The sequence below is a fragment of the Grus americana genome, chromosome 28 (assembly GCF_028858705.1).
Source record: "Grus americana isolate bGruAme1 chromosome 28, bGruAme1.mat, whole genome shotgun sequence".
Lineage (NCBI taxonomy): Eukaryota > Metazoa > Chordata > Aves > Gruiformes > Gruidae > Grus > Grus americana.
This window is the reverse complement of record NC_072879.1, coordinates 1990289-2017898: the sequence shown is the minus strand read 5'-3', so window position 1 is coordinate 2017898 and position 27610 is coordinate 1990289. Positions and strand designations below refer to the sequence as shown.

At 47.7% G+C, this 27610-nt stretch overlaps 1 protein-coding gene across 6 annotated transcripts in view; it reads left to right on the top strand.

The window, feature by feature from the left end:
- The window catches only part of GATAD2A (GATA zinc finger domain containing 2A), a 67637-nt gene extending 46597 nt beyond the window's left edge, over positions 1–21040 (top strand). For 3 of the 6 annotated variants that reach the window (XM_054805322.1, XM_054805324.1, XM_054805323.1), the window contains exons 4-12: positions 6667–6796; positions 7331–7462; positions 9034–9123; positions 11219–11350; positions 12513–12680; positions 13519–13798; positions 14327–14616; positions 15405–15591; positions 16518–21040. In XM_054805322.1, coding sequence (XP_054661297.1) covers positions 6667–6796; positions 7331–7462; positions 9034–9123; positions 11219–11350; positions 12513–12680; positions 13519–13798; positions 14327–14616; positions 15405–15591; positions 16518–16648 — 1540 coding nt within the window. In that variant the 3' untranslated portion in view covers positions 16649–21040. The remainder of the gene's footprint in view (positions 1–6666; positions 6797–7330; positions 7463–9033; positions 9124–11218; positions 11351–12512; positions 12681–13518; positions 13799–14326; positions 14617–15404; positions 15592–16517) is intronic. The other 3 variants (XM_054805325.1, XM_054805326.1, XM_054805327.1) reach the window with 1 other exon arrangement.
- The last annotated feature ends 6570 nt before the right edge of the window (positions 21041–27610 follow it).

Below are 27610 nucleotides of genomic sequence, written 5' to 3'. Positions count from 1 at the left end.
AAGAGTTGGCTTGTGTCTATCCATCCATCCCCAGCTCTTGCTTTGTCTTGTTAGCAGTCTTGGGACAAACACGTCCCCTGTAAAGCAAACTGGAAAACTTTTTAGACAGTTGAACATCTTGCTGCTTTTTCTGTGTTTTCTCTATTTGCCAAGAGTGGTAAATTGGTATATTAACTATCTTATCTGTATGAATTGTGGTTTGATCAAAAACAGTTTAAGGCTGGCTGATAAACAGAAATAATTCCTGCAGATTTTGTATCAGTTGGGGTCTTACATTTTAAAAACCCCAAACAGAACAAAAAAACCCCCCACATCCCCAAACCACTATATATGTACTGTGTGGTCTTCTCACATTAAGCTAGAGTCTGGATTTTCCTTCCACTTGAAATCCAAGTCTGGCTAAGCCAAAAAGTCTGCATTTGATACGTTTGGTTTATTTTCCACAAAAATTGCTTGCACCCATCTATTGTGTCCTGATGTGCGGTACGCTCAAATATCAAATATACCCACAGCTTTAAGCTCTTGCTTCTTGAAATTGCATGTGAGCTGGCCTGACTTAAGCCACTGCCTGTTTGCTTAAATAAAAACTGCCAGGAAGGATGAGACTGAAGAGTGTGTAGCATCCCTGTAGTTAGTGCTCTCGGGCAAGGAACTCTTTAGTTCCTTTAATTTTAGGTTTTGCTGGTTATGATTTGTGCGCTTGACAAATGTTGCGCTGCTCTGGAACCTCAGAATAATCATGTTGTACTTTTGTTGTATGGGATAATTAAAAATAACATCTAATAGAAATTGTTCTGTATGAAAGTTGGCCTAATGGCTGTGCTCTGAATTTTCGTGTTAGGGTTTGGATGCTAAATTGTGGTGCTTTGAAGGATTTTGTTTTGATTTGGGGTTTTTTCTGTTTTGTATTCTTTTAATCTGGTCAAATCACACTTAAAACTTCCTAAATGAATGGATTTGACTCTGAAATTCTAATGTGTTCTTAAGCACATCAGGATGCAGCCTGTGTTGGCTGACCAAACTCTCTGCTTTACTGGAATTTACTGGGAACAGTGTCCACGGCAGCGCCAGTGTGGAGTAACAGGCTCCTCTCTTCCCATCAGTGAGCCTGGAAATGTGGCGCAGCCCCCCACTTTAGATCTCCTTCTCAGCTTACGTACACTGTGTCTGTGTCTCCTGGTATGTGTCGTGCTAAAGGATGTGACAAAATTGATGCCAAAGTTTGTTGAGGAGTTTCAATGTTTTATTTTAAATGCAGATGTAGTTTGATTAAAGTTTTTCTTCCTTTATGTTCAGAGGAAGGGATGAAGTTTTGCTTCAGTTTCACGCCACAGTCACTAGATCCATTGCAACTTCTTTGATTTGTGTAGATATAACAACTCCAGGAAAAAAAATTCCTCGCTTCATTGCTTTTTCTTTCCTTGTTTGTCTTCCTTCCTTGCCAAATATTTTTGGATGAGAGTACACAAGAGATTGTTGAATGGACTGAGGCAAAACTGTTGCAGATTTGCTAATGCAGATGAAGCTTTGGTCTGAATAACGGTTGTGATGCTTCCTTTGGTTACCTGGAGATGGACACAGTGTGTTGGGTACTGCAGGACGGGGCTGCGGAGGGCTCTGCTCTGCAGTGGGGGATTTCGTGTTGCAGGTCAGTAGTTCTGTATCTTTAATCAAGTGAGTGACCAAGTGAGCATCACATTGATTTTATTTGTACCTTTTTTTTTTTTTTTCTGGAAGAGCGATCAGAAGGGCATTTTAGAGCACGAATAAGATCTGGTCTGTAAAAGGAAGATTGTTTTTTGTGTAATGCTTCTGGATCAGTATGAGCAAATGCAAAGACTGCTTGTTGCAGTACAGCAACTCTTTCGTTAATGTCTTGAGTCCTCTGAAATTAAACCCTCTACCAGAGCCCGTAGTTCCTGGGTGTCTCTTTTTCTCTGACTAGTGTTAAGCGTAAACTTTTTGCCTTCCTTAGTTGTACAAAACTTCTGTCTCGCAGGAGGGTGGATCTGTTAGAACTGAGTTGAGTCCACTGCAAGGTACCTGAGACCTCATATCTTCAAGGCAAAAATTGAATTAATCTTCCTCTAGCCCAGCTAAGTGGAAGCAAACCTCCAAGGCTGGATTTGGCCACCTGATCCTCTTCTTTCCTTCAAATCAACAAATAAATACACAGTGTCCCCATGAGAAAGTGGCTTTTTTGTTTGGTTTGTTTGTTTCTGGAATAGTTGTTGTGCTCTGAATTGCTACAGAATGCTCCAAGACACTAAGGAAAACTCTTGAACGGCATGATGCGTCTGTCCTCGTGCTCTGAGGTTTTAAAAGGATATTGGAGGAAGCGTGGCCTTTCTCTTAGGGTACTTCGTGACTTAGGAGGTCTGCATTTGATTCCTTACACAAACTTTCCGCAAGGTCTCTGTTAAATTGCGTTTTATTGCTGTGAATGCCTAAATGGGTGTACGTAACTGGGCAGCAACCCCGCTTTCATCTTCTAGCGTAGGGTCCAAATGATTGAGACAGCAACACTTATGAAAGCTGAAGGGAGAATAATAGAACTATGTCTTTATTTAGCAAAAGGATATGCCTGATGGCTTCAGAGGATAAAGGTCATAGTATCAGGGCAGTTAGCCCAAATTATTAACTGCTGGTGGCAGTATTTTTCTGAAAGTGGTGATGTTTCCATTGTCTTTCTTATTTTGAAACATCTGCTTTGAATTTTTTGCTTTACACACAGGCTAACAAAAGAGTAAAGCAAACTCCTTTTTGAAGGAAGATTGTTTTGCAGAGTTCTGGTTTACGTTTCTGGAGTTCAGTCTTGTGCCGCCTCATTCACTGTGCAGTCGGTCGCGCTGCTGAGAATATAAATCCCGTAATACTGAACATGAGTCGACTTTTGTTGCTGTGGTCAATATGTGTTGCCCAAAAAAAAAGATATATGGTATCTCTTCCCTTCAAGAAGAGTTTTCCTCTGTGAGGTTGCATGTCAGCAGACTCAAAATTGGTTGTAGGTAGGTGGTCCTAAATAGATCTGACTAATGATTTTGTGGAAATACATGATTTTTTTAATCTCTGAATGTAGTGGTCTCTAATGCAGTTTTTATTAGGTCAGTGTCTTACAAGGTAACTGTCAGGAATATCATAATGTATCTTGCAAAACGGAGAAATCGCGGGGGTTTGGGGAAGCTCTTGGATGAAGGACCATCAGGTCTTGTCTCCTCCTGCTTCACAGCCTGAGTACAGGACGGGGTTTAGTGCAGAGCTGTTAGGGGCAAGGCTTGCTTTCCTAGTCCCAGATGTCATGTTGTTGTCCAAAACAGCTGAGGCAGCTTTTTTTTTCTTTTGTGCAAAGCAGTGGTATCTTGCACAGACACTCGGTTTTGATGTTGCTCCCTTCCAAGTGCAAAGAGATAACTGGGGGTCCCCCCTGCAGCAGAGGGGATCCCTGATGCATGCTGCAGCAGCTCCTTAGCAGAGGTGCTGGTGGTCCGTCTCAGGAAGGGCCTTGGGGAAGGTGTGGGTGCTATCACGGCTTGGCCAAGCAACTGACGTCCGTCCCGGCTCCTGGCGCCCTGGGCATGGGCTGACGAGAGGCGTTTGGAGCAGTTGCCGGTGCTGGGTCCCGCATCGAGAGCGGGAATGGCCGCTCTCCCTCCATGCTGCCCGGCTCCCCAGCCGAGCAGTCCAAGCTTGGCCGGCGGGCTGCGAGGTGCGCTCCCCCTCCTCCTAAATTCTGGTGTGGGGTTTTTTTGGGGGGTGTGGTGTCTTCTTTTTTTTTTTTCCCCCCAAAGATGAGAGTATTCTGATCGCTGACGAATGCAAACTTCTGTCCCTCGCACTTTGCTTGACGTGTGCTGATAACAGAATGACGTTGAACTAGTTCAGGATGAAGATGTTACTCCCTGCTGTGTCCTGGGAAAGCCCGGGAGCCGGCAGGCATCGTCTTCCAGCCTGGCCTTTCTCATCCAGTGTGAAAATAAAACTAGGAGGACTCCATGGCACAGTCCAGTGACTCTCTTGGGACTTTTTTTTTTTTTGCCGTTTCTCTTTTTTTTTTTTTTTTTTTCTTCTTCTTCTTCTTGAAAAGTGCCAAGTGCCCCTTGGCACGGGTGCCCATGGCGGGTGGCGGAGACCCGGGGGGGGGGGGGGAGTGACAGGGACCCCTGGGCACGGCCGCTCCATTTTCTCTGCCGGCACCTGAGCCTGACCTCACCTCACAAAATGAAGGCCGGGCAGCACCGGCTGGGACCGGCCGTTGCCATGGTTTTTGCCGTGGCGGGTCACGTGCCCGGCGGGTCACGTGACCCATCGGTGGCCCCGCTCAGCGCCGGAGGGGAGAGCCCCGGTGTCGCCATCTGAAGCGGGTTCAGACGCCGTCGCCTCGGCCGGAGGAAAAACCGGCTGGAGCACGGCGGCGGCAGCTCCGGCGTGGCCCCGTTGGCAGCTCCCGGGTTCCGTCAAGATCCCTGCGGAGGACGGCCCGGAGAGCTGCTCTCACCGCTGCGTGGAGAGGGTGCGAAGCGTCACTGATGGTAGAGTCGTCGTCTGAAGCCGAATAAAATCCTTCATGTTGCCTCGTACCTGCCGATGCTCTTCGCAGCTTCCCTTCCCGCAGTCGTGCGGGCTGGTTCAAAGGTGGAGCCGGGAGAAGAGCCCTTGTGTTTTGGCAGTGGGCTGGTTCAGGTTGCAAGAGTGCTCAAATCCCCATGTTTATCTGAGTCCCGACTTTTTTTTAGTTAACTGCCCATGCTTTTCATGAGGGATTTAACCTTAAAGTTTGAGGAGGAAGGGCCAGCGCTTGACTCCGGTTGAGTCTCAGTCCTTCACGCAGAGCTGCTCCAGCTGTCTCCTGAAAAGGGCTCAGCAGCGAGGAGCTCGACACGTCGGAGCCTTCCCTGCACGCCTGCTGTTCGCCGCTGTCGGGAGAAGTTTCCGAGACAGTTAGAGCTTTGCCCGACCCAGTTACCTCCCTGCTGAGAGCGACCTGAGCCAGTCTGGTGCACTAAGATACAGGAAAAAGCTGGAAATACTTCACCTGTGTCACTGGTACTTTTGAAACAACCTCAGAGTTTCAATGACTCGAGTTTACTGGTTTGCTGTGCCCTCTAGAGGACACTTCTCTACTTTTTTTCTTTTTTCTTTCTTTTTTTTTTCCCCCCACTAACATGAAAATTGTATTTTAAAAGCTGGGTTTTGCAGTTTTTGTCGTATCCAAAATATCATTTGACCCGCCCTGTGCATTTACTGAAGGTGTGTGTTTCGCCAAGCTTATCAGGGTGCGCAGCTTTTCAGCGCCGTTATTTGGTGTGAATATCCTTAGCATCACTAAATAAGATAATAAGGATTAATTTCTGTTAATCATTGAATTCCTAATAAATGTGGCGTATCAGTTAAGTCTAGAAATTGTTGTTTAGTCTAAGAAGTAACTGCCTGATATTTAAAAGAACAATGTGGCTCACGTGCCACATCTCTTATTTGTGGGTAATACAAACCACACTTAAATATTTGCTTCATCTTGCTGGATACCAATTCTTTACACATTTTGTCTAATTCCTAACTGTAAGACAGAAGGTTCTCGCTGTAAACTTCGCTGTTCCTGCTTCTGGCTTTGCATTACAAGAAAAACAAAATAATTGCTTGTGTTACATTCTCCTAAAATCCTCGCTGTCGGCCCTATGTCAAGCACTGTCGTTGTTTCCTGGGTGGTGCAGAAGACTTTGCTGTCCTGTTCCTGTGAAGCTCCTGCTAAACCTCTCAGCAATCACACGCCCCAAACCTTATTCTGAAATACTTAGGCTTCGTAGTTTGAAATCCCAAATCCTGGTGCCGAAGGCGATCTGCACTGGCGTCTGTTCTCGCATCTCGTCGTCTCTGTCCCTTTTGGTTCATGTAGTTTAAGATTCTGTTCTCGTGTGATGGAGCTGAGAGATGATTTATTGTCAGGAATTCAGGTGGAAGGTGCAGCCATTGCTCAAGACACTGAGTGTTAAAGCCAAATAAAGGGTTAAAATCAATATATGTCTGGACGTGTTTCAGTGGTTTTCGATGAAGTTGCGAGGATGCGTCTGTTGAGACTGTTACAGGTTTCCGCTGTTAATAGCAGAAAAGAATTTAGTAGTGTTGGTGTAGAAAAAAGTTAATGCCTTCAAGTACGTAAACTTAGGTAAGTGAATAGGTGTGAATTGTTTGTGTGGGGTTTCCTTCAGATTCAGTAACTTGGGTGGGGAAAAGCCACAACTTACAAATATTTGCATTGGGAAAGGAAAAAGAAAAGAGGGGTGTAGGTTTTGCCTTTCAGCACATTAAAGAGAAGCAGCAAGTGAGATGTTTGGGCCTGGATTAGGGGTGGGATGTGGTCTTCCCCTGGTGCAAGCAGAGCCCTGGAAAGCCTCGTGTTTTGCAAGGGAGATGCTGGTGGAAAAGCTTCTAATTTGAAGGAATTCCCCATTCCTATACGTGTGGCTGCATCTTGCCTGGTGGCAGCTTTTGTACTGGGAAGCTTAATATCCACAAGGAGAATAGACATTGATTGAACTCATCCATGTTTATTCAGAATTGAGAGGCTCAGGATTAATCTAGCAGGAGGTTGTAAATAATGTTAGTTCACGGTACAAAGTAGTTGTTTGCTTGTTTTTATAAACTCGTCTGTATTTTTCTTTTGATTTGCAGTGAAATAAAGAGAGAAAAGAGAGTCCCTTCACCGGACATTATAGTGTTATCTGACAATGAACCTTCTAGCCCTAGAATGAATGGTTTAACAAAAATAGCATTAAAAGAGACCAACACGGAGGCGCTCATGGTGAGTCTTCTTGTCTTGACGCACTTTAAGTTGTGCCATCTAAAAAGAAGAAAACACACTGCTTGCTCCTGCAGAGGCACCTGTGGTCACAGGGTCGGGTGGATACGTGGTTTTATAAAAATGGATTTCCAAGCAGGGAATCTTGAAGCTGTTAAAGGCTGATGTCGGGGTGGTTTTTTTTTCAGGCTTTTTCCTCCTTGGTTTTTATAAGCTTCAAAAGCGCACCTTCTTCAGAATTGGCTTTTTAGTGGGCGCAACGCCCCTTATTCAGCATGGCATAACACAGATTTGTTGTCTGACTTTGTTTACTTGTTTTGCTAGTGAAAATATCTCAAAGGTTTTTTTTGGGGGGGGCCTTTGAGTTCTTTCTCTGTACTCAATTTATGTCCGTATACTGCAGGCATGTCAGTGATATTAAGACATACATGACAATTATAGTGCTGTAAGTTCTTGTCCTAACTTGTATGGTAACTATCTTTTCCCTCTCCCCCCTCCCTGTTTTCCCATCCTCTATTGCCATACCTGGCCCTGCAGAAAAGCAGTCCGGAGGAGCGTGAGAGAATGATTAAACAACTAAAAGAAGAGTTACGGTTAGAAGAAGCAAAGCTTGTTTTATTGAAAAAGTTACGGCAAAGTCAAATCCAGAAGGAGACCACTACTCAGAAGGTACTTATTTTCCTACAGATACTTATCTCATCTTTTGAAATGGAGGGGGGGAAATACAAATGACTGTGGCAGTTGCCATAACCTTTGGAACATAAGGTAGCTTTCAAGTAAAGCCTATCTCACTTTTCATAAAATCTTTATGAAGTTTATAGTGGTTTATCCTGATAACCATTCCTTTTTGTGGAATTCCTTTTTTTGTCTTGCCAAGACCAAACAAGACGACAGTTTATCCTATCAACCATATTCAAAAGCTGAAGACCTTTTTGTTAAAACTCAGATGCATTTATGAATGTAATTTACTTCCAATTATTAAACACTCCGTCCAGTCCTTAATGCTGCATCAAGATTGCTGACACACATTTGGAGGAGATTGTTACACGTAAAAACGTGCTGACAGGTAGAGTTAAAGCATTTGAACCCCAAGCTCTGGGGGCTGGTGGCCGAGGGCTGCGTTTTGTGCTGCGTGGCAGAAGCCCAGATCTGGATTCCAGGTCTTCCCAGGTGAAGTCAGTCTGCGGTTTGCCACACACTTTCATCATCCAAAAAAATCCAGGCAGCCCCTGGAAGGAATGGTTCAGCCCTCCCACTCAGCTCCCTCCCTCCTCCTTTCTCCCCACCCCTCATCTCACACAACCACACGCAATACCCAGAGTGCTGGCAGGAGAACTGTTTTCATCAGGGGGAAAAAAAAAAAAATATCTGTCTTTTTATCAGAGCGCTTGCCCGGACTGCTCACTGCATATGGGGCACTGAAGGGTAGAGGTGGAGGGTGGCAGGAGAAGAGCAGAGGAGGTTGGGAGGCGAGGGGGCGTGCGAACACCCCACGTGCTGCTATCAAGGCACAAGCTAAATTTCAAGTATCTGTAACAATGGCAACTAAACGATTTTATTTTACAGTGTGCAATGCTGACTTGATGGATTTTTTTTTTTTTGCGATGGGGGCGATGTGTAGATTTAAGTGCACTTCACGGTGCAGACGGATGTTAATACAGCTCTCTTGGCTGGTTTTGGTTGTTCTGTTGGTGTCTTTTTCCTGGACTTCTGAGTGCTTCAGTAGATGGGGCTAAAACTAATGCAAGTACCTGCCTCACTCAACTCGTTGCTGAACGCTGAGCAGTGAGCTCTGGATGTTTGAACTAACTAGGGCGAAATGGCATATCCTAAACTTCTTAATATCCGAAGTCTTTTTCCTAAACTTTTTTTTTTTCCCCACCTTGCATTATGCTTGAACCTAGTTAGTTGAGACTAGTAGTAATGGTGGGTAAGACTGACGCGGGCTCTAAGCTGAGACTGCTGAAATAATTTCCACGTTGCTCTGCTTTTGGTGTATAGACTTTTTTATTTTCCTGGTGTAATCTTATCTTTACTTACCTAATAATTTCTTCATTTAAATACGCATGTTGAGATGCTTGGAGGAAGAAAGGGATGGGGGAGGGGGGAAACCACAGTCTCTGAAGATTCTCTTACTGAGGCACAAGGAGGTAAACGCTTTTATTCCCTTAGCTTCTGTAATTCTGCTTTACACCCTTACACTCGTCTGCTTTCTTTCTGGTTTTTTTTTCCTCTTCCAGCCTGCTGGTTCCTCTGGGAGTGCTGTGGCCACCCCTCCGCCCTTGGTGCGGGGACCGCAGAGTGTTCCTGCTGGCAAGCCGTCCCTCCAGGTCAGTGGGGTGGGCCAGGCTGCCAGGTTCAGGGCAGGGAGCAGAGAGGAAGGTGCACAGTACAGGAAAGGACAATCCCATCACGTTAACGGCTTGGAGCCAGGTGGAATTTTCTTTTTTAACTCCCGCAAAACCCCGCTGTAAGCTTTTTAAGAACGATTGGGGTGGGAGATAGAAGTAGGATGTCACACGCAGATAACTCTTATAAGCTTATTTTTCAGTGGCTGGTCATCCTGATCCGCTCTGCTGATAAACACATCCATACCAGTGCTAACGACCTTTGGCGAAAGAGGATGTCGTAGAAATGTTGTGGCAGCCTGTTGCCGTACCCTCAAGAGACTTAATTGTGCCCTCAGTGTGATTAACTGTAAGAGCTGAGTGAATCATATGATTTTCTCTTCTGGCTTGGTGGCTGAATGGCACATGATAGTAGGAAAGGTCTTGGTTCAGACTAAATTAAATGAAATGTTGGAAAGCCTTGGGGAAGGAAAAAAGAAAAAAAAAAAAAGAAAAGGCAGAGGCAGTTGGCATCTGTCAACCTAATCTTCCTCTTGTGTATCTCGTTTCACTTTTTGGATTGAAAACATTTCTGGTTATTTACCTTGGGCTAATTCGAAACAAATTTCAAAACTGCTTCAGCACAAAATGCTTTCACTTGGAAAATGGCAACTCTTCATTTCAAAAATCCCCTAGAATGCTGTACTGGAGGGAAGGGGTAAATTTGCTGTCCATTTAGGAGACATTCACGAAACCTAAAGCAATCTGTTGGTTGGAGTAATCTCTTCCTCAAGGCAAGTTGCCTTCACTGAAGACAGCACTTTCAGAGGAACTGGACCACGAGTTAAATCTTCAGCAAACAGAGAGTGAAACTTCGGTTGGACAGAGCAGAGAGCTGGGAGCTAAGAATCCAGAACTGAAGTCATTCTGTCTAATTTGCAGTGTTTGGGCAAATTAACCTAACCTCCGTCTGCTTTTGCTTGATTGTAAAAGCTCTACTAATTCCTGTGCGTAGGAGTTGAGTTTAACATTTGGTCTTCAGTTGAAAAACATAACAGAAGTGGATAAATCTTCCCACCCACTTAAATACGTACATGTGTGTACACATGGTAACTCATGAAAGTGGGAGCTTCAGTGTTTTTAGAAGTCTTAATTCACAGATGATGGTCAGTTTGGGGCTTGAGCGAGGGAAGTGGCAAGATGTGTAAAGCCACATGAGTAGGATGGAGAGGTTTGTTGCTCTTGAGCAGTGAGTGCTGCTCAGGCCTGATCGCGCCTGGCAGTGGTGGTCTGCAGGAATGTAAGTGATGCGTGAAACCATGTCACCTTTTATAGCGTCATGAGAAACATGAGGATTTAATGCACTCTGCAGCCCAAAAAGCATGGGAAACAACTTTTCAAATTTCTTTAGCCTGACTCCTTTTTCTTTTTCTTTCCCCTTTTCTCATCTCTTTTTATTTTTCCTTCCCATATACATGCCCATGCCCAGTCTGCTCACCTCCCTGGGTTCCTGCATCTCCAACTTCTGTCTGCCCCATGCTTCTCCTTGAAGACAGCAGTTTGTATTTCCCTGTTCTTTTACTCCCCCCCTGCCAAAATACACTTTTTTCTTTTTTTTCCTTCTTCTTTTTTTTCTTCTTCTTTTTTCCTTCATTTTTTTTTTCCCCAACACTAACTGCACCGCAGCCAGCCCAGCCATCTCTTGTCCTACAGTCTTTCCACTGCCTCAAGACACATACTGCATCGGTCACGTCAGCCAGAGAGGAGAGCTGCGCTCCTGTACCCCCTGCTCTCGCCCTCGGGTTGTGGCGAGCCTCTTTGGCGTGTCTCAGTACAGCAGTCCTTGAGCTACTGAATTTCAGTGGTGGGAGGGCAGATGAAAACGTTCAGGACCGCTCTTTCCCTTTTGAATTCTGTGCAGGATGAGAAAGAACAATCCCCGAGCATGTAGCCAGACTGCCATCGTGTCCTTACGTATGTTATATTGCTGCGTAAGACTTCAGATACCGTTTTATCGGCACACTAAGCAGCAGCAGAGAGCATGCATATAAATATACCAGAATGAAACAACGTGAGTAATCTATTTTCTGTCTTGCAGACCTCCTCTACGCGTATACCAGGCACTGTTATTCCCCCTCCCTTGGTCCGTGGAGGGCAGCAAACTTCTTCGAAATTAGGAAATCAGCAAAACACGCAGATAGTAATGCCGCCTCTTGTCAGAGGAGCACAGGTAAGTATTTACCTTGTGTAGAGCCGCTCTGGTTTTCCCTTGATGCATCTTAACTGTTTCCCTAGTCATCTTTCTGCTTGTCTGGAGGGAACCTATGAAGTTCTTGCTGGAATTTCTTCATATGGCTAGATGTATTGCTGCTGAAAGGTCCTGCATCATTCCGCTTTTGCTTATTGTGCTGTCCCGTAACGCTTCCAGTGAAGCCCGAGAAAATCCTGTGGTGATGTAGGATACTGCCTTACCTGCGTTGCTGCTTCCCTTAGCTGCGCCAGAGCAGTTTGTTTGCCTTTACTATGAAAGTTAATTTACAGGCTTCCAGCTTCACCCTCTTTTTAGGAGAGCAGCAGCAGAGGAAATGAAACACAATCCCTTGTTCTTCCTTTTTTCCCCCCCTTGTTATTATTTCTGTCATATCAATTTCACCTTTTCAAATGCTAAAAGTCAGGGGTTTTTTCCTCATTGTGTCTTTCTTGCAATTGAGTAAGAGCTGCTGAAATGAGATAGTCGGCTGGAAGTCTGAAAGTGCGGCTTTGCAGGGTCTTTATCACCTATAACAGAAAATAGTGGTGTCACTAAAGGAGTAGGAAAGCAGTGTTCAATTTGATACGGTATTCTAAAATTATGACTTCCGTGGGATACCAGGAAAAAATATTTTCTTGTTAAATGAGGATTTATTTTGCAGTGAAAGGTCTGCTTTTATCTGTTGCATAGCCAGCATTAAGGAGGAAGGTAGAGATTTGGTGCTTCATTTTCTTTCTGTTCTGATTATGGAGAAAACCTCATTCTGAGACATAGCTTTCCTAATGCCTTTGAAATGAAACAGGCTTAACAGCCATACATTTTGAAAGAAATTTGACTTGGAAACTTAGATTTAATTTTTTTTTTTGACACAGCTCTTCCGGCTGTAATATGATGGCCTCACATACAAGCATCTCTTCATGTTACGTTCTACTTGTTTCATTTTGACAAGAGGGAAAGGGAAAAACATCGCCTTTTGGCACGGATGTTAATTACCGCGCTTTCTTTGCGTTCCTTGCCTTGCCTCGTCTCATTCCCATTCTCTCATGTCATCCCATTTGACTCCCACCGCTTACTTCCCGCTATCTAATCCTCCCCATCGTTCATGGCACCATTGCATCAGCCCATTTCTGTGTCTTCCCAGCAAATCCACAACATCCGACAGCACTCCAGCACGGGGCCGCCTCCGCTGCTGCTGGCACCGCGGGCATCGGTCCCCAGCGTACAAATTCAGGGGCAGCGAATTATCCAGCAGGGTCTGATCCGCGTCGCCAACGTCCCCAACACCAGCCTGCTTGTCAATATCCCGCAGGTGAGTTCCGTAAGGTATTTTATGTCAAACGTAACATGCAAAGAAACAGAAATAACTGTTGTAATTAATGATCCCTGGGTTACTGTATCTAATTGACGGGGCCTGCTGTCCTCGAGCCGATGCGGCTGCTTATTACTGCTCCTTGTTCTTCCCATGCAGCCTCTCTCTCTGTTCACACTCACCTCCTGTACATAGCAATGGAGAAAAACATTACAGAATATTGGAAATAGATACATATTTCAGTGACCTGAATGTTGCGCCTCATTTCACATTTGGTATTTCAATATGAAGCTGTCCATTAGGGTATCTTTTTTTTTCTCTCTCTCTCTTCCTTAGAAGCGTAGATGAGTGTTCTAGGAAACAGAGCTCAAAATGGGTTATTGCGTCTATTTGAAACACCGAGAGATACTGAAGCAGCTACTTAACATCCACCACCGATACTGGCACGCAGGTGCTGTAGATAAAGAAAACAATTTAAAGTCAGCGGTTGGAGTTGGTTTTGGTTTTTTCTTTAGAATTTCTTAAACTGCCTTATAAAAATGATCAGTAAGGAAAAGTGAAGTTCTTTAGAAAAAGAATTCAAGTGTTAGATGACAGATCGTATTTGTAACAGGAGGTACAATGTCACAGTACACGTATGTATTGTGATCTGTTCAGTCACGTGCAAAAACAAGACTTAAAAGCAGGCAGTTCGGTCTAATCCCAAGCAGCCAGCCTTCATCGCACACAGCCCCACGCTCTCCCTCCCTCTCATCCCCCTTGGTGGAGGGGAGCACGTGTCTCAAAAGCACCGAACCATCCAGCCCTTGTTGCTAAGCCGCGTTGTGTTTCCTCCCAGGCTTCACCAACTTCAATCAAAGGTACAACCGTGACATCCGCTCAGGCTAACGCTACTACGACCAGCGCCGCTTCCATCGTCAACTCCAACGACTCGCCGGCCAGCCGGCAAGCTGCCGCCAAGCTCGCCTTGCGGAAGCAGCTGGAGAAGACGCTGTTGGAGATCCCTCCTCCCAAGCCGCCTGCGCCAGAGATGAACTTCCTGCCAAGTGCAGCTAATAACGAATTTATTTACTTAGTCGGGTTGGAAGAAGTTGTGCAGAATTTGCTGGAAACTCAAGGTGAGATAGAGTTAAAAATGTTCCTCAAAGGTGAGGAGAGAATCTTTGCCATCTGGACTTTAACTCAATAGCAGGCAGCAGTGCATTTCAGGTGTCACAGGATTAAAGCGTCATATTCTGTCAAATCTGGGATTCACTTCCTTTAGTACTTTTCAAACTGTTTTAACTGTAAAATTCTGAAATTTCAGTGTGTTACGGTATCTCATAGGCTAGACACTGGTTGTAAAGAGTTCTCTAAAAAGCATCCGGTTCTCCCCAGAGCTGTTGACTTCCTATCAGCCACTTGTTTGTCCATCGCCGCTAAACTCTCTAACCTGCACATGCAGTCACAGAAGTAAAGAGTTTAAAGATTTAAAGTTTAGTAATGCAAAAGGCTTCAGACCGAGGGGAGATAAGGGTGGAGGGTTTGCTTTGGGGTTGGTTTGTTGGGTTTGGGTTTTTTTTATGCTGGAATATTCGTGAGGTTTCTCAAGTATTCATTCATAGAAGCCGCAGATGGAGCTGAGCTAAGCTGGTTGTGTTCTCCAGGTAAAGTTTCGGTTGCTGTATCATCTCGTGAGCCCTATATGTGTGCTCAGTGTAAGACTGACTTCACCTGCCGTTGGAGGGAAGAGAAGAACGGAACCATTATGTGTGAAACCTGCATGACATCGAATCAGAAAAAGGCCTTGAAAGCTGAGCACACTAACCGACTGAAGGCTGCCTTCGTAAAAGCACTGCAGCAAGAGCAGGAGATTGAGCAAAGGATACTGCAACAGACCGCGTCTCCTGTACAGACCAAGTCAGACCCTATAGTGCAGCACCACTCACTCAAGCAGGTACGGCTCTGTCCACCAGAAGCCAGATCTCGGTGAAGATGAGGCTCCAAACCCAAGTGTTTGGTGGGCAGGCATGAAAACAACGCACAAACTTGCTTTACTTTAGCTCGGCAGTCTGTGTGTTGGGGCGTAAGCTTAAAACCGGGCTGGTGAAAGTGTTTTGTGTCATGTGGGGACCCCATACGTGAATGATGACCTCTGAAGAGTGGTGTTCTTCTGCAGAGTCATTGTAATTATCTAGGGTGTTTGACTCATAGCTTGCAAAGCCTATTCCTCAATTGTTTTTGGAACGTACCAAATGGCAAATGGTGCTCCAGTGCCAGATACACAAGAGCAAATTGAGCTTGAGCCAGGAACACAGTGCTGCTTGTGAAGTTTTAAGGTGATGGTAACAACCATCCATGACCGGGACTGGGTCTCGCACACCTTGTAAAACCACCTTTCGGTTGGGGGAAGATGGAAGCCGCTTAAGTGCTGCTTTGAGTTGAAATAATGAAGGTACAGGGAATTAAGAGTGCTGCCTGTGCATGGAGATGGTTACACAGCATATTTTTTGCTGCTTTGCAGCTGATTGTAATTCCTTGTCCTTAGAGTTGCTTTCAGAAGTAGAAAGCTGCTTCTTAATTTGTTGTAGAGATGTCTTGGAAGTTTTCAGCCCCGAAACTGTAGTAATGCATTGCAGACTTGGCAGAAGCAGCCAGGGAAGGAGAGAGGGGCAGTAAAGATTCACCAAGTACTTGAGAGACAGAAATCTGCTATGCCTGTCTTACTGTTTGCTCTCTTGCCAGACTTCTAGCCAGATGTCTCGAGGTCCTCCTGGAGCTGCACGAGGAGTGTTGCATGCATTTAGCCAGTCACCCAAGTTGCAGAATGCATCGTCTGCAGCAGCACTTGGGAGTAGGCCAGGTAAGCATGCTGAGAGACCTGTCAGCAAGGGCAGCGCTGCCGCCTGGAAGAAGACTCCCATCAATACAGGTAGATTTTTCTCTAAAGTTTCTTTTCTTTGTACTTACTAGCTGCACTCTGTCCCACAATCATTGTTCTTTGGGTAAGGATGCTTTCTCTTTGACACTTCCTGCATGAAAGCCTGATGGTACCGAGGCTTTGCTCTTAGTATTGTTGTTGGCACTTGCTTTTGGTGTGGTTTATGCTCATCAAAAGGGGTGATCGGGTGGTGCTACCAAATAAAAACTGCTCCTTTACACATTTATAAACAGACTGAATAGATGTAATGTCAGACTGCTCATCGTTGAGTCCGTACGCACAGCCAGTACCGTGCCGCAGGAGTTTGTAATTTGTTTCTGGGAGTTTAATTCAGTCGTTTAATTTTGACTGGTGTTTTCTCTTTGCTGAAAGCCACGTAGAGTAAGTAGATGGTTTTGCTCTAGGTAAGGCTACAGTGCACACTCCCAGGATTTTTGAAATAACTGAACCTGTTGCTTTGAACAAGTGGAAATTAAAAATTCTAATCTAATCTTTTTTTTATATATAAGAATCTGACTTGAGTAATTTGTTTTCTTAAATGATAATTAGGATCTCCAGGAAGGAAACACTGTAGCAACTAGCTCTTTTGTGATCTACTTTCTTGTCCAGTATTGAATGGATTTCTTTTTTTTTTTTTCTTTTTTTATCCCTGACAGCTTAATTTCTCATTTAAAAAGTAATTTCATTGCAGAGAGCTCTAGCCTGCTCAAATCTTCATTTCTGGTACAAAATCTTGCTTCTATTTGTTGGGATGATTTTGGAAGCTTTCATCTTCTGAAAGTGCCTGACCTTTGTGGCCAGTAGTGCCCCATGCATATTTAGATATGAAATGAGTAGTGTGGTTTTTTGCCACTGTTTTGTCTCAGTTTGTATCGTACTGTGACACTTGTTCTCTCTTCTCTTTTCTGTCTCGTCAGGTGGGGCTTTACCTTTTGTTAATCCTAGTTTAGCTGTGCACAAGTCATCCTCAGCAGTAGACCGCCAGCGTGAGTATCTCCTGGATATGATTCCCCCACGGTCCATCCCACAGTCCGCCACGTGGAAATAATGCAGAGGAATGCCCGAGAGGAAGACTTTTCCTGTTTCTGCCATCCTTTTTATACCACATTACAGTGGAATCTGCTTTAATCCCAGCTGGATATGCCCCAGGCTTTATAGGACGCAAGAAGACCACTCCTCATCCCATCGAGTGCTGCTGTCCCTGCTATGAGAAAATGACACCACGTGGGTGGGAAAGACTTGAGCTCATTTGGTTCTCAGATTCTTGTGATTGACTGATGATGAAGGCTGTCAGGGAAGGGGAAGAATTCTTTTTTTTTTTTTTTTTGGCTTTATATATTTAGTTTGGATTTTTTTGTCACCAGCACAAAAGGAGGACTAAACGACTCTCTGCCTTCGGTTTCTTTATTAATAACTACCCATTCACCAGAACGTGGTGTTCGTTCGCGATCGAGCGTGGATGTCGGTTCAAGGAGAGAGGAATTTCAACCCGATCTTGCAGATGCATTTAGTGAGCCGAGTTCATGTTTGCTTTTCTTCCCTGCCCCTCCTTCAGCCAGGAAGGCAGTCTACAGATTATAATGTTTCAAAATCTTCTGATGATGAGCTAATGATAAATAAGTGCAAACTCAAATTCCAGTTGAGTATGGTTTGTTTGTTTTTGTTTTTTTCCTAAGGGACTGGCTGCCACCAAAACTTGTCTGGTAGGTGGGAACCAGTGCAGGAGTCTCTCACTTTTGTTGGATTCTGTTTTGAATAGACTTTGAACTGTTGGTAGTCTAAAATCTAATTTTCTGAATAGACAAACACCTTTGTTCAGTCTTTCTAATTCAGCGAAGAGCAGTTGGGCCTTTCATGTGTTCCCAGAGACTTAAAAGCGAAACTGTTTTTGATTATTTTCTTTTTGGAGGGTTTTTTTGTTGTTGTTGATGTTGTTTTGAGCAATTTTACTCAAAAAAAAAAAAAAAAAAAAAAAGGAATTCCAGAAGCTGCACGCAATCAGAAAGGGCGAGTGGAGGGAGCAGAGGACCGGGAGGCTGCCATCCAGGTCGCAGGCTCCTTCTTCTGCCGATACCCACCGAGAAGCGACCGTTGCTGGTCCCTGCTGCGGTGGCCCAATGACGGTGCCAGCACGCCTTGGGCACGTTGGGGGCAGGACTGCCTACCTTGATCCCTCTAGAGCTCCGTTCTTCCAGGCGTCCCGAGCATGCTCCTCTGTCCATCACTTCAGTGTTTCATTTTTGATAGAGCTTTAGGTAACCCTGCTTTAAGGACAGGTTTCTGCGTGGTTTTAATATATTTTGGGGATTCCACAGGTTAAACCCAAATCCATCAGGTCCAGTTTTCTTTTTTTTTTTTTTTTCTTCTCGTCATCTTCCCTCCTTCTTCCCTGTGCTTCTCCCAAATTAAAGTTGAATTCAAGTGGCAGAAATACATGCCTTACTACTTATGTTGCATATCAGTACTAGAACTAGTGCTGATAAGAATTATTTGCAAAATTATATATATATATCTATATATCTATATATAAAAGAAAAGGGGGGAGGGGTTACTATTCAGTTTATGCTGAATCTATTTTCTTAGCAGTTGCTGTTAGATCTAACTTTAAACCAATAACTGTGTAGGGTTGTCCCCCTTCAGATCTAACTATGGCATAGAGAAAAAGAAAACTCATTCATTTTAGCCCCTCTTCTGTTGTGTGAACATCAGTATTTAGATACTTTGAAAACTGTTCGGTAGTATAGAAAACCTAGTTTTGCAAAATGGTATTTGTTGCTGTATAAAGCCCTAGAATTTCAATTTGACTTTGTTTTTTCTGTTTGTTTTACAAATGTATGTTAAGAGCTAAAGGGGGATGAGAGGAATTGGTTTGAGTTTTTAATTTTTCTTTTCATTCCAAGGTATTTTGGATTGGGAGATGTGGAGAGAGAAATTGAGTGCATTTTATTTTTGCACTTTGAAATATTATGAAAAAGTTTCAGTTCCTTACCTGCGTGGAGGTTTTCTGGTTTTGTTTGGTTTTTTTCTCTCTTCTGACAAATTGCCTGCATTATCTCATCATTGATGCAAATGTCTGGCACAGTTAAATCACCTGGGAAGAGTGCGTTTGTTTAAAGAGAACAAGCAAAACTTCTCAAACTAAAATGCCTTTTTGGGAAACCTGGACAACTTAGCAATTCCTTTCCAGTGTTGGGGTAGCTTTACCTTTGGCCAATGCTGGAAAAAAGGGGAATGGGAAGAGGGGCAGAAGTATTAAACTTTCCTGTTTTAAAAGCTATGTCAAAACCTTTTTGGATACCACCAGTCCAGTACAGCAGCTTGTAAATTTTAATTTCAACACAATGGATTGGGAAGACTTAAAATAAGCCTTAAAATAATTGAGAAGACTTATTTTAAGATTTGGAACTGAAAATAAAAATGAGTCTGGACATACTCTTACAAACGTTGCTCCCTCACCAACACTAGACCACAATCTGGTTTCATTTAATGTAGAATAAAACCCCACAAGTACTATCTTACGTCTTGGGGTAGAATTATATTGAAGGTCTTGTAAGTGAATGGAAAATACTACACAGATATTAGGCTGTCGGGATTCAAACCGGGTTTGACATTGTTTTTAATCTGTGGTTCTTGGAGTGTTGCAGGTAACTTGGAGGATATATTTATTGCATATGTGTTTCTGCAAAGTTTTAGATAAATGCACCGGGAAAAGACGTAAGCGGTTACATGTGTTAAATGCCAGAAAAATTGCTTCTTCCTTTGTAGTCAAAACTGCGTATTGGGCTGAGTAGTGTTGAACTGGGCTAGTTGAGGTACCATGCTAGGTTTAGATAGTTGTTAAAACACTTGCTGCGGTCTTTCCAGATCTCCTCCTCCCCATCTGTATGTTCCCCTTCTTGCAGAAGAAAAAAAAAAACCCCAAAAACAGCAAACAAACAGAAAAGCTCAGTTAGATGGAACAGTCACGTAATGGTGTTACGCCCTAAAGGTTCAGTCGTTTGGGAATTGTGATGGAGGGGGGGTTAGACACACTTTAAGAACAAATCTTCGGTTTATTTCTCCTGCTGTCACATTTGGGATTCCTGCCTCCGTAAGGGCTATCAGTTCTGCCGCAGAGCTGTCCGAAAGTCACCTCGTCAGCCCTCTCCTGGGGAAAAAAAAAAAAAAAAAAAGACCATTTTACTTAAAGCTCCCTCAGAACAAGAGACTGAACGTGCTGCTCGACAGTCTAACCTGTAAATCGGTATCGTTCAGGTGGAGTATCCGGCGTCGCGTCCTCTTTCCCCGACCCTCCACTGCTTCACTGCAAACTGCTGCATGAGCTGGTTTGACATTGCTCGGATGCTGCTTGCTTCCCCCCTCTCCTGGGGAGAGGGTTAGAGCAGCGTTGGTTCTTGCAAGCCATATAACCTTTCTTGGAGACGTTGCGACTACAAGATTTTATAATACAGTAATAATGAAAATGACTATTGTACTTAGATTTTAGCAACTTGTGAAATAAACCCTGGATTTTCATTTGAACCCGTGTTGCAATTTGGGAGCTGTGTGGTTTTTATTTTATTATTTTTTTTTTAATAACCTAATTTATGATCTGTTTGATTTCTGAGCGTTGGCGAGATCGCAGTGCTTTGCTCAGACACACGACGAGTGGCCTGGTCGAACCTTTTAATTTTTATAGCGCAGTTGACGCGGACAGCTTTTCCAGTTTGTGTAAAGGGTGACTTTGCTAATTTTTCTGTTGTAGAGATTGCTGTAAATGGCTTTCCAGCTGTAATAGTGAGGAAGACTCTTGGTTAATCTTAAACTTGAGATAGTTTGGGCTTGGGTTTTTTTCTATAGACTTTTTTTTAATCATTGTTTTAGGGAAACATTCATTTACCTCTGAATTCAGACCTAGTTGTCACATTTATTTGCTTATTAAGGAAAATAAAATTACCAAAGTACAGTTCAGAATGGAAAACGGGGGACTTGGGCTGCAGAAGTGAGTAGAGTGGAGCAGGTTTAGGGGGCACAGAAGGCTTTTTTTTTTTTAAATAATATATAAATATATAAATATATATATAAAATGCGAAAAGACCTCAAGAAACCGCAGTAGTGTTTGTCTGCTTAAGGCAGAGTTACGCTGTATATTGCATTTAGTGAAATAACTTGCATTGTGCTTTTTTTTTTTTAAAAAAAGAAAAAGAATTTATAATCATCTAACAAGGGAGCGTAACAGAGTAATGTTACGCCAGCGCAGGGTATGGTTTTGTCACTTGTATTTATTGTGACTCTAAATCTTTGATAATAAAACAAAAATTTCAAAAAAAAAAAAAATTTCCCACTAAAACCTGATAGTCCCAGTGGCGGAAGAATCTGAAATCAATGACTGTATATTGTATTGTGAGGGATTTTTAGTATTTGAATGACAATAAATAAATGGAGAAACGGTTGGGTCTGCCTCTGCTTTCCCGTACCTCTGCCTGGAGCTGCATCTCGCTGTGCCCCACGGGCGTCGCGGTGAGGCTCTGCTGGCCCCTTCCCCTCCGGCCTCCTCCCCCAAAAGAGGCGCGGGGAGAACAGCCAAGGAAGGAGAATTTCATGGATTGAAATTAAAAGCCATGAACGGAGTAAACGTCCTCGCAGGTGCCATCTCTGGATGCGGATGGAGCAGAAGCAAGACACACACACCCCTCAGCCCTTCTCACCATGGAATTGCTGCTCTCTGTCCCTCAGTGCCTTTTTTTTCCCCCCCCTTGCCTTTTTTTCCCCCCCCTTGCCTTTTTTCCCCCGTCGCCTCCCAAGCAAGCAGGCCAGAGAAGATGAAACAAGCTGCCTGCGCTCTGCCTGCAGGGCACGGGGCAGGATGGGAGCTGGAGAGCTGCAGTCGTGGTGGCTCTGCACTCCCAGAACTAGAAATGTAACCCCCCCCATTTCTCTGAAATACTTGGAATACATCCATAAGTGTATTTAAATATTCCAGGATAACTCAAGAAGCCGGTGGATCGCTACCCTCTGGGAGAGGAAACCGTCCCAAACTTGAACAAGAACATTGCCCGAATAGTTTTGGCCTCCAAAAAAATAAAATGGATAAAAACAAAGCTGTTGGAGCATCGCTCAGCACCTTGGGAAGCGCCACCGACATGGGGCAGAACAAGTCCCGTTGCACCGGGGTCTCTCCTGCTACGGGCAGTTCCCCAAAGCCGTTCCCCTTCGGCTGACGGTGACTTCCAGCAAGCCGAAGAAACGCGGCTTTGCCGACAGCCCGTGCTCCGGAGTCGCTTGTTCGGGAGGAGAGAGGGAAGATGGGACATGGTTCCTGCTCTAGGATGAAGCCCAGCTCGAAGGGAGGGGAAAACCACATTTTATTTTATTTTTTTTCAGCTCAGGTTTCCATACGCAGCGTGTGCATTTGTACTGTCAAGGGCAAGACCACAACGGTGACTGGATCCGTGCACGTGCCGGATGGAGCCCTGGGTGCGCGTGACCTGAAGCTGGAAACCCTCGTCGAGCATCCCAGCATCGTCCTGCCAGAAATAACTGACCGCCCTTTCCAGCCGTGGTCCTCTGCCCCGAGCCTGCGTCGGGAAGACGCCGTTTCAAGGAAGAAGCGATGGCGGCTGCCTGGCTCTGCGCTGGCGAGCCTTCCTCATGGAAACGCCTGCGTTCCCTGAGGATGAGAAGTGGTTTGTTCGGGGCGAAAGCAGGAATAACTTGTTTTGGCGTCGTAAAACCCGGGTTTGGAATGGCGAGAGGAGATGGGAGGAGCATCCTGCGGGGCAGAGCACCGAGGAGGTTACGAGGAGGAGGTTACGGCGGGGGGCAAAGCCTCTGCCCGGCGAGGGCAGCCGTGTTTTACCAGCAGATCCGCACCCAGAGCAGCGCGGGCAGAGCCGGGGGGAACCCCCCGGACCCCTCTCCCGGCTCTGCTGGATGCGGTTGGGTCAGCCTTGACCTGAACCCTCTGGTGTGTTCACCAATGGTGGAAATGTTTGACCCTCATCGGGGCTGGGGGGTGGTTTTTTGGGTCCTTTCCAAGCTTCTTTTGACCTTCTAGAATTGGGGGGGGGGAAATAAATCTCAAAATCTCTGAACATGCAAGTTCAGGAACCGGTTTAATTCAAGCTATTTCATTCTCCTCAAAGCTGGTTAATTGCTGTGCTGGTGAGGGCTCTTACCGAGGAAGTCTTTTTATGCGAAACTGCTGAAGTGCGGGCTATTAACGCTGGCCTATTTTGGTACCAAAACCATCGAGCGACTGGGGGTTAGAGCGGTGGAAGATGGCAACATCTGAAAGCTGCCACGCGCCGGGGGCAGATGGACGTCGTAGAGAGGTCCCGTACCCCGGGTTGGTGTCTGAAAAGTCCCGGAGGTAATTCTGTCGTGGGAATTCAGCATCTAAAGGGTTAAGCCTACTACACTTCATCCTGGAAAATTCCCAGTTCAGGGGCCGTGTTAGGAAATGCAGCTACTGGAAATTACTGGTCTGCAGCACGGGCAGGGGCTGAGCCCCGAGGAGGAGGAGGAGGAAGAGGCCCTTTGGGTATCACCTCCGGGAGGGTTGGAATGACTCCGGACACCCCCTGTGATCCCACCCACAACCTGTCTTACTCCCGTTCCCCATCAGCTACCCCGGAGCCTTCCCTCCACTCCTCGCGGCTGCCCCAGGGCTTGACCCGCTCCGAACCCCCCGGCTCAGCATCCCCTCGGCACCAAAGAGGTTTCAAGGTTCCTTTCGATCCTAACGAACACTTGGCCCGGTCCCAAAAGCGATGATGCGGCTGCTGTGTAAGAGCGGGATGGGATTGCATCAGCTCCCGCTTCGGAGCCGGCCGCGGGGTCTCACCTTGCTCGAGGCGTCGGGAGCCGCTCGGTCCTGTCCTGCGCCTTCACCTGCTGCCCTCGGCAGAAAGAAAAGCTCAGGCTGTCATCGATGCAGTCGAAGAAGGGAAAGCTGGGCTCTTTAAATACCTTCCTTGCTATGGACGATAAACTATAAATGTACACGATGAACATGGGAACCCTTCAGCATTACGCCGCAGTGGGTTTACGGCGTACGGGGGAGAGATGTGTGAAACCCCTTTTAAATACAAGTAGTAGATTAAGCCGCTGCTTTTCGTGCCGATCCCTTGCTCCCTTCTCCGGGCTTTGGCGGTGATGGGGAGATGGGGCAGAGGATGCGGTTTAGACCATCCCAGATGGGACCAAACGGTTCGGGGCTGGGACCAGCCGAGCCCTCTCCCTCCAGGCAAATCCCGTGGGAACGGTGCGATAGCGCTTAGCGAAAGCCTTAATAATGATCATTTGAATAAGGAATTCTGTTCCTAAGGATAAAGGTTAATTTATTTAAAAAGGAATTTGTCAGACAACCCAAGCTGTGAAATGATGACTTCTGAAAAACAGACCAACAACTCTTTGTACCCTTTTTGCAGTTATAAAGCCTGGCTTTTAAGTCAGGCTTAAGAGCAGGAGAGCGCTGGGCACATCAGCCCTCGGGTGCTCCTCCCGGCGTCCTGCTGAGAAAGGACCGGCTCCTTCAAGTCTGCTGCTAAAATTAGTGCCAGGTCTGAGCCTCCTGTGCTGCTAATTACGGGTCTGTGAGATAAGCGGGTGGTGTGCTACAAAACCGGCTTCGCCCACGTTTCGATGGAGCTGTTTGATGGGATTGGGGAGGTTTCGAGTTGACGGCCCTAGAGAAGGGTAAATCGGGGTTTGTGGGTTCAGGCGGTACGTGGAAACCCCATCAGATGGGTTCCTTCTCCCTGCGACGCAGAAATAATCCCACTTATGGAACACCCAGTCCGTAATTATAATAACGATTATGAGACCCCAACCCGAGGCAGCTCCTCTTCGCTGGGCGACTCTCTCCTCGGTATCAAGGAACGTTATTCCCAGCGGTTCCCGTATCGCGGTGCCGCTCCTGCCTGCGCTGCCTGGACCGGACGCCTGCCCGTGCCGCGGTGATGCACCTTGCGGGTAAGAAAAGAGCATTACGGGGGTTTTTTGGGGGGTGCACCAGGGCAGCCGGGGGTTTGCGATGCCAGGGTGTTGCACCAGCCCTTCCTTCAGCCCCCTCCTCCCTGCTACAGGGGGGGCGGCGGAACAAAACCCAATGGGTTTTGCATCTTCAGGCAGCGAGCACGGGGTTGTGCAAGGTGTGAAACGTCCCGGGGCACCTTCGCACGGAGCTCTGGCCTGGGTTCTCCCCGACTCCGGTCCAGGACCCCCCAGTCTGGGGGGGTGTGTGTGTGTGTCTCGGGGTCCTGCAAAGCCACCAGACCTGGTTGGAGTTAAATGCAGAAATTTGGCTTCCGCAGCGGAACAGCGGCTGCGGGCTTTGGGCTGCTCAGGGACTGGGGGGTTCTCCTTGTAAACGCGCTGACGGATCTCTCCTGCTTTTCTTCTCCTTCCTCCCCCCCCGCCATGCGCAGCCAGGCTGGATCAGGGAACGCGCGTGGGTGTCCTACCAAAGTCACGCCGGCTTCGTTAGGATAATTTGCCAGCAGCAAAATCCCCAGGTAAGCGTTGAACACCCTGAACCCAGAAGCAAATCCCTGTCTGCTGGGAAACGAGGCTGAATTTCTGCCCCTCGTCCAACACCTTTAGATCAGCCCATGAATCGTAAGTCCCGTCCCCCAGACGGGGCTTTGGGGGTTTTCTCCAGCCTTTCCCCGGTGCGCGTGGTGGGGTTGGAGCATCCACAGAGTCCAGAGCCAGTCCAAGCCGTGCCCACGGTGATTTCCCGCTTACGTGACGTCCTCCCCCACCAAAAAAACCCCAAAACCTGTGCTGCCTCCCCATCCCTGCACACCTTCATTTTCCTGGCTCGTTAGCTCAGCGAGCTTCATCATGAGCCAGCGATGCCTTTCTGTCTTCTCAGATGGAGGAAAACAAAGGGAGTGGGAGGTTTCCATCAGCCCAGGCATGGTGGGGAGCAGCCGCCGCAGGGGTGGCCCCCCCCGGGTTGCAGCCTCTTCCCTGGAGCATCCTCAAAAGGAAAACCTCGGAGGCCCAGGGAAGCGGGAGCTCAGCACCCAACCCCGGAGCACACGGGGCCCGTGGAGGTGATGAAGGGACCACACGGGAAGTGGGGAAATGGCTCCCGGCATGGGAACGTGCCTGGGGAGTGGGAACCCCCCCGGGGAAGCTGCAGCTCAAACCGCAGCAGTGAAGGTTTGACCGTGCTCTGGTCGGGCTCGATGCTCGGAGCAGGAGCAAAGGTACCGGCAGGGGAGTGAGGGGGTGGGTTTGTGTTCCCCATGGGCCAAGAAGCTGCTGGAGATCTGGCTTTGTGGTTGTGCCCGAGGGTGCAGCTTATTCCGGGGGCTCCCACCGGGAAAGCACTTGGATGGGGAGGTGCCGCCTGTGTTTTCCCTTCCAGATGCGCTTCCCCGGGGACGTCGATGAGAATCACGGGTGGCCGTCGGGTTTAACTCCCATCTCTGCCAAAAGTGGGGGCAGGAGGACGAGGAGCCAGCGAGCGGGTCGCGGGGTGGCTGCTGGTTCCCCCGTGGGGGTCTTTGCCCACGCATCGGCTCAGTTCTCCCGCAAAGGCGGTTGCGATGAAATTATTTGGTACCAGGGAGGCCGAGCAAGTCATCTTCTACAAAGGCTGAACGAGCCACAGCGGGTGCGGAGGAAGACCCCGGCTCTGGGCGCTAACAGACCCACAGGGTCGCTCAGGACGGGGCAAGGAGCAGGCGCCATTCCCGCATCCACCAGTGCATCCCACGAGGACCCCGGGCACCCCTGGGCTCACCCTTCTCCGTGTGTCCTCCCCGTCCCCCTCGCACGGCCGGGCGGGCAGACGCCACTCCCCAGCGCCACGGTCCCCCTGTGCCCCCCCAGCCCAGCGATGCCGGGTGCAGGATTTAGGCCAGGAGGCAGCGATCCTTATCCTTCCCCCATCCCACGGCTCCCACGGGAGCAAAGCAGCGCTGGAGAAAACAGGGAGCTGCTGCACCGGGGGGTGCCCTGGCCCCCCAACCCGGGGCTGCCCCCAGCATCCTGGTGGGCACCTCGGCCGCGCCATCTGCAAAGTCATTAATTCCTCGCAGCAGCCGAGGGATTACGGCCGCTGATTAGAGCTTAAGACAAGAGTGACCTTGATCTGAAGCGTCCGAGGGTTTCTGGATTTGGGGGGGTGCAGGGAAAAACCAGCCCGGGGGTGCAGGGTGCTGTGGTGCCCCTTGCCCTGCTCCTGCCCCGCGGTGCCGGTGCTGAGCTGGGACCCCCGGGACTGGGGAGGGTGGGGGGTTGCACAGGTGAAACAGTGGGTGCTGGGGGTGCCTCTGGGCCGGGGGGGGCTGCGCACAGCCGGGAGTTGGGGTGCAAGGGGCTGGGGGGGGGGGGACACACGTTGCCCCGGGGCCTGTTCACTGCTGGGTGCACGTGGGTTTTGGTGCACGCTTGCACGTTTTTTGCTGCCTGCTTGCGGGTGGCTGCACGCGCCGTAGCGCACACTTGCCCGTGCGTGCTTGCTCGCGGCTGCACTCTCGGGGCACGCTCGCCGGTGGGGTGCACGCTTTTTGGGGCGTGTTTGAAAGTGCGTGCACGCTCGCTGCTGGTGGGTGCACGCAGCTGGGGGCTGCCTGCCAGTGGGTGCACCCCACCCTTCGCCCCCCACCCTCCCGTAGCTCCAGCACGCGCAGCCGCCCCGCCCGGGGTGCACCGGGACGGGGTGGGGGGTGTGCACCGGCACCGAGCGGGCACAGGGGGGTGCATGCACCGATCCGAGCGTGCACGGCGGGGGGCGTGTGTGCAGGAGCCCTGCCCCGGTACCGGCCGTGCACGGGGGGGCTGAGCACCCCCCGGGTGCAGGATCCGCGCACGGAGCGCAGCCGGCGCCCCCAGTGTCCCCGCCCACACCCCCACGCCCTGTCCGAGTGCTCGGCGACACCTCCCCGCCGCCGCCGCCTCCCGGTCCGTCCACCCGCCCGCCGGGCTCCCCCCGGCCGCACCGGGACCGACGGGAGCGGACCCCACCGCTGCCCGCAGCCGGCGTTGCCCCTTTAAGGCGCGGCCGGCGGCG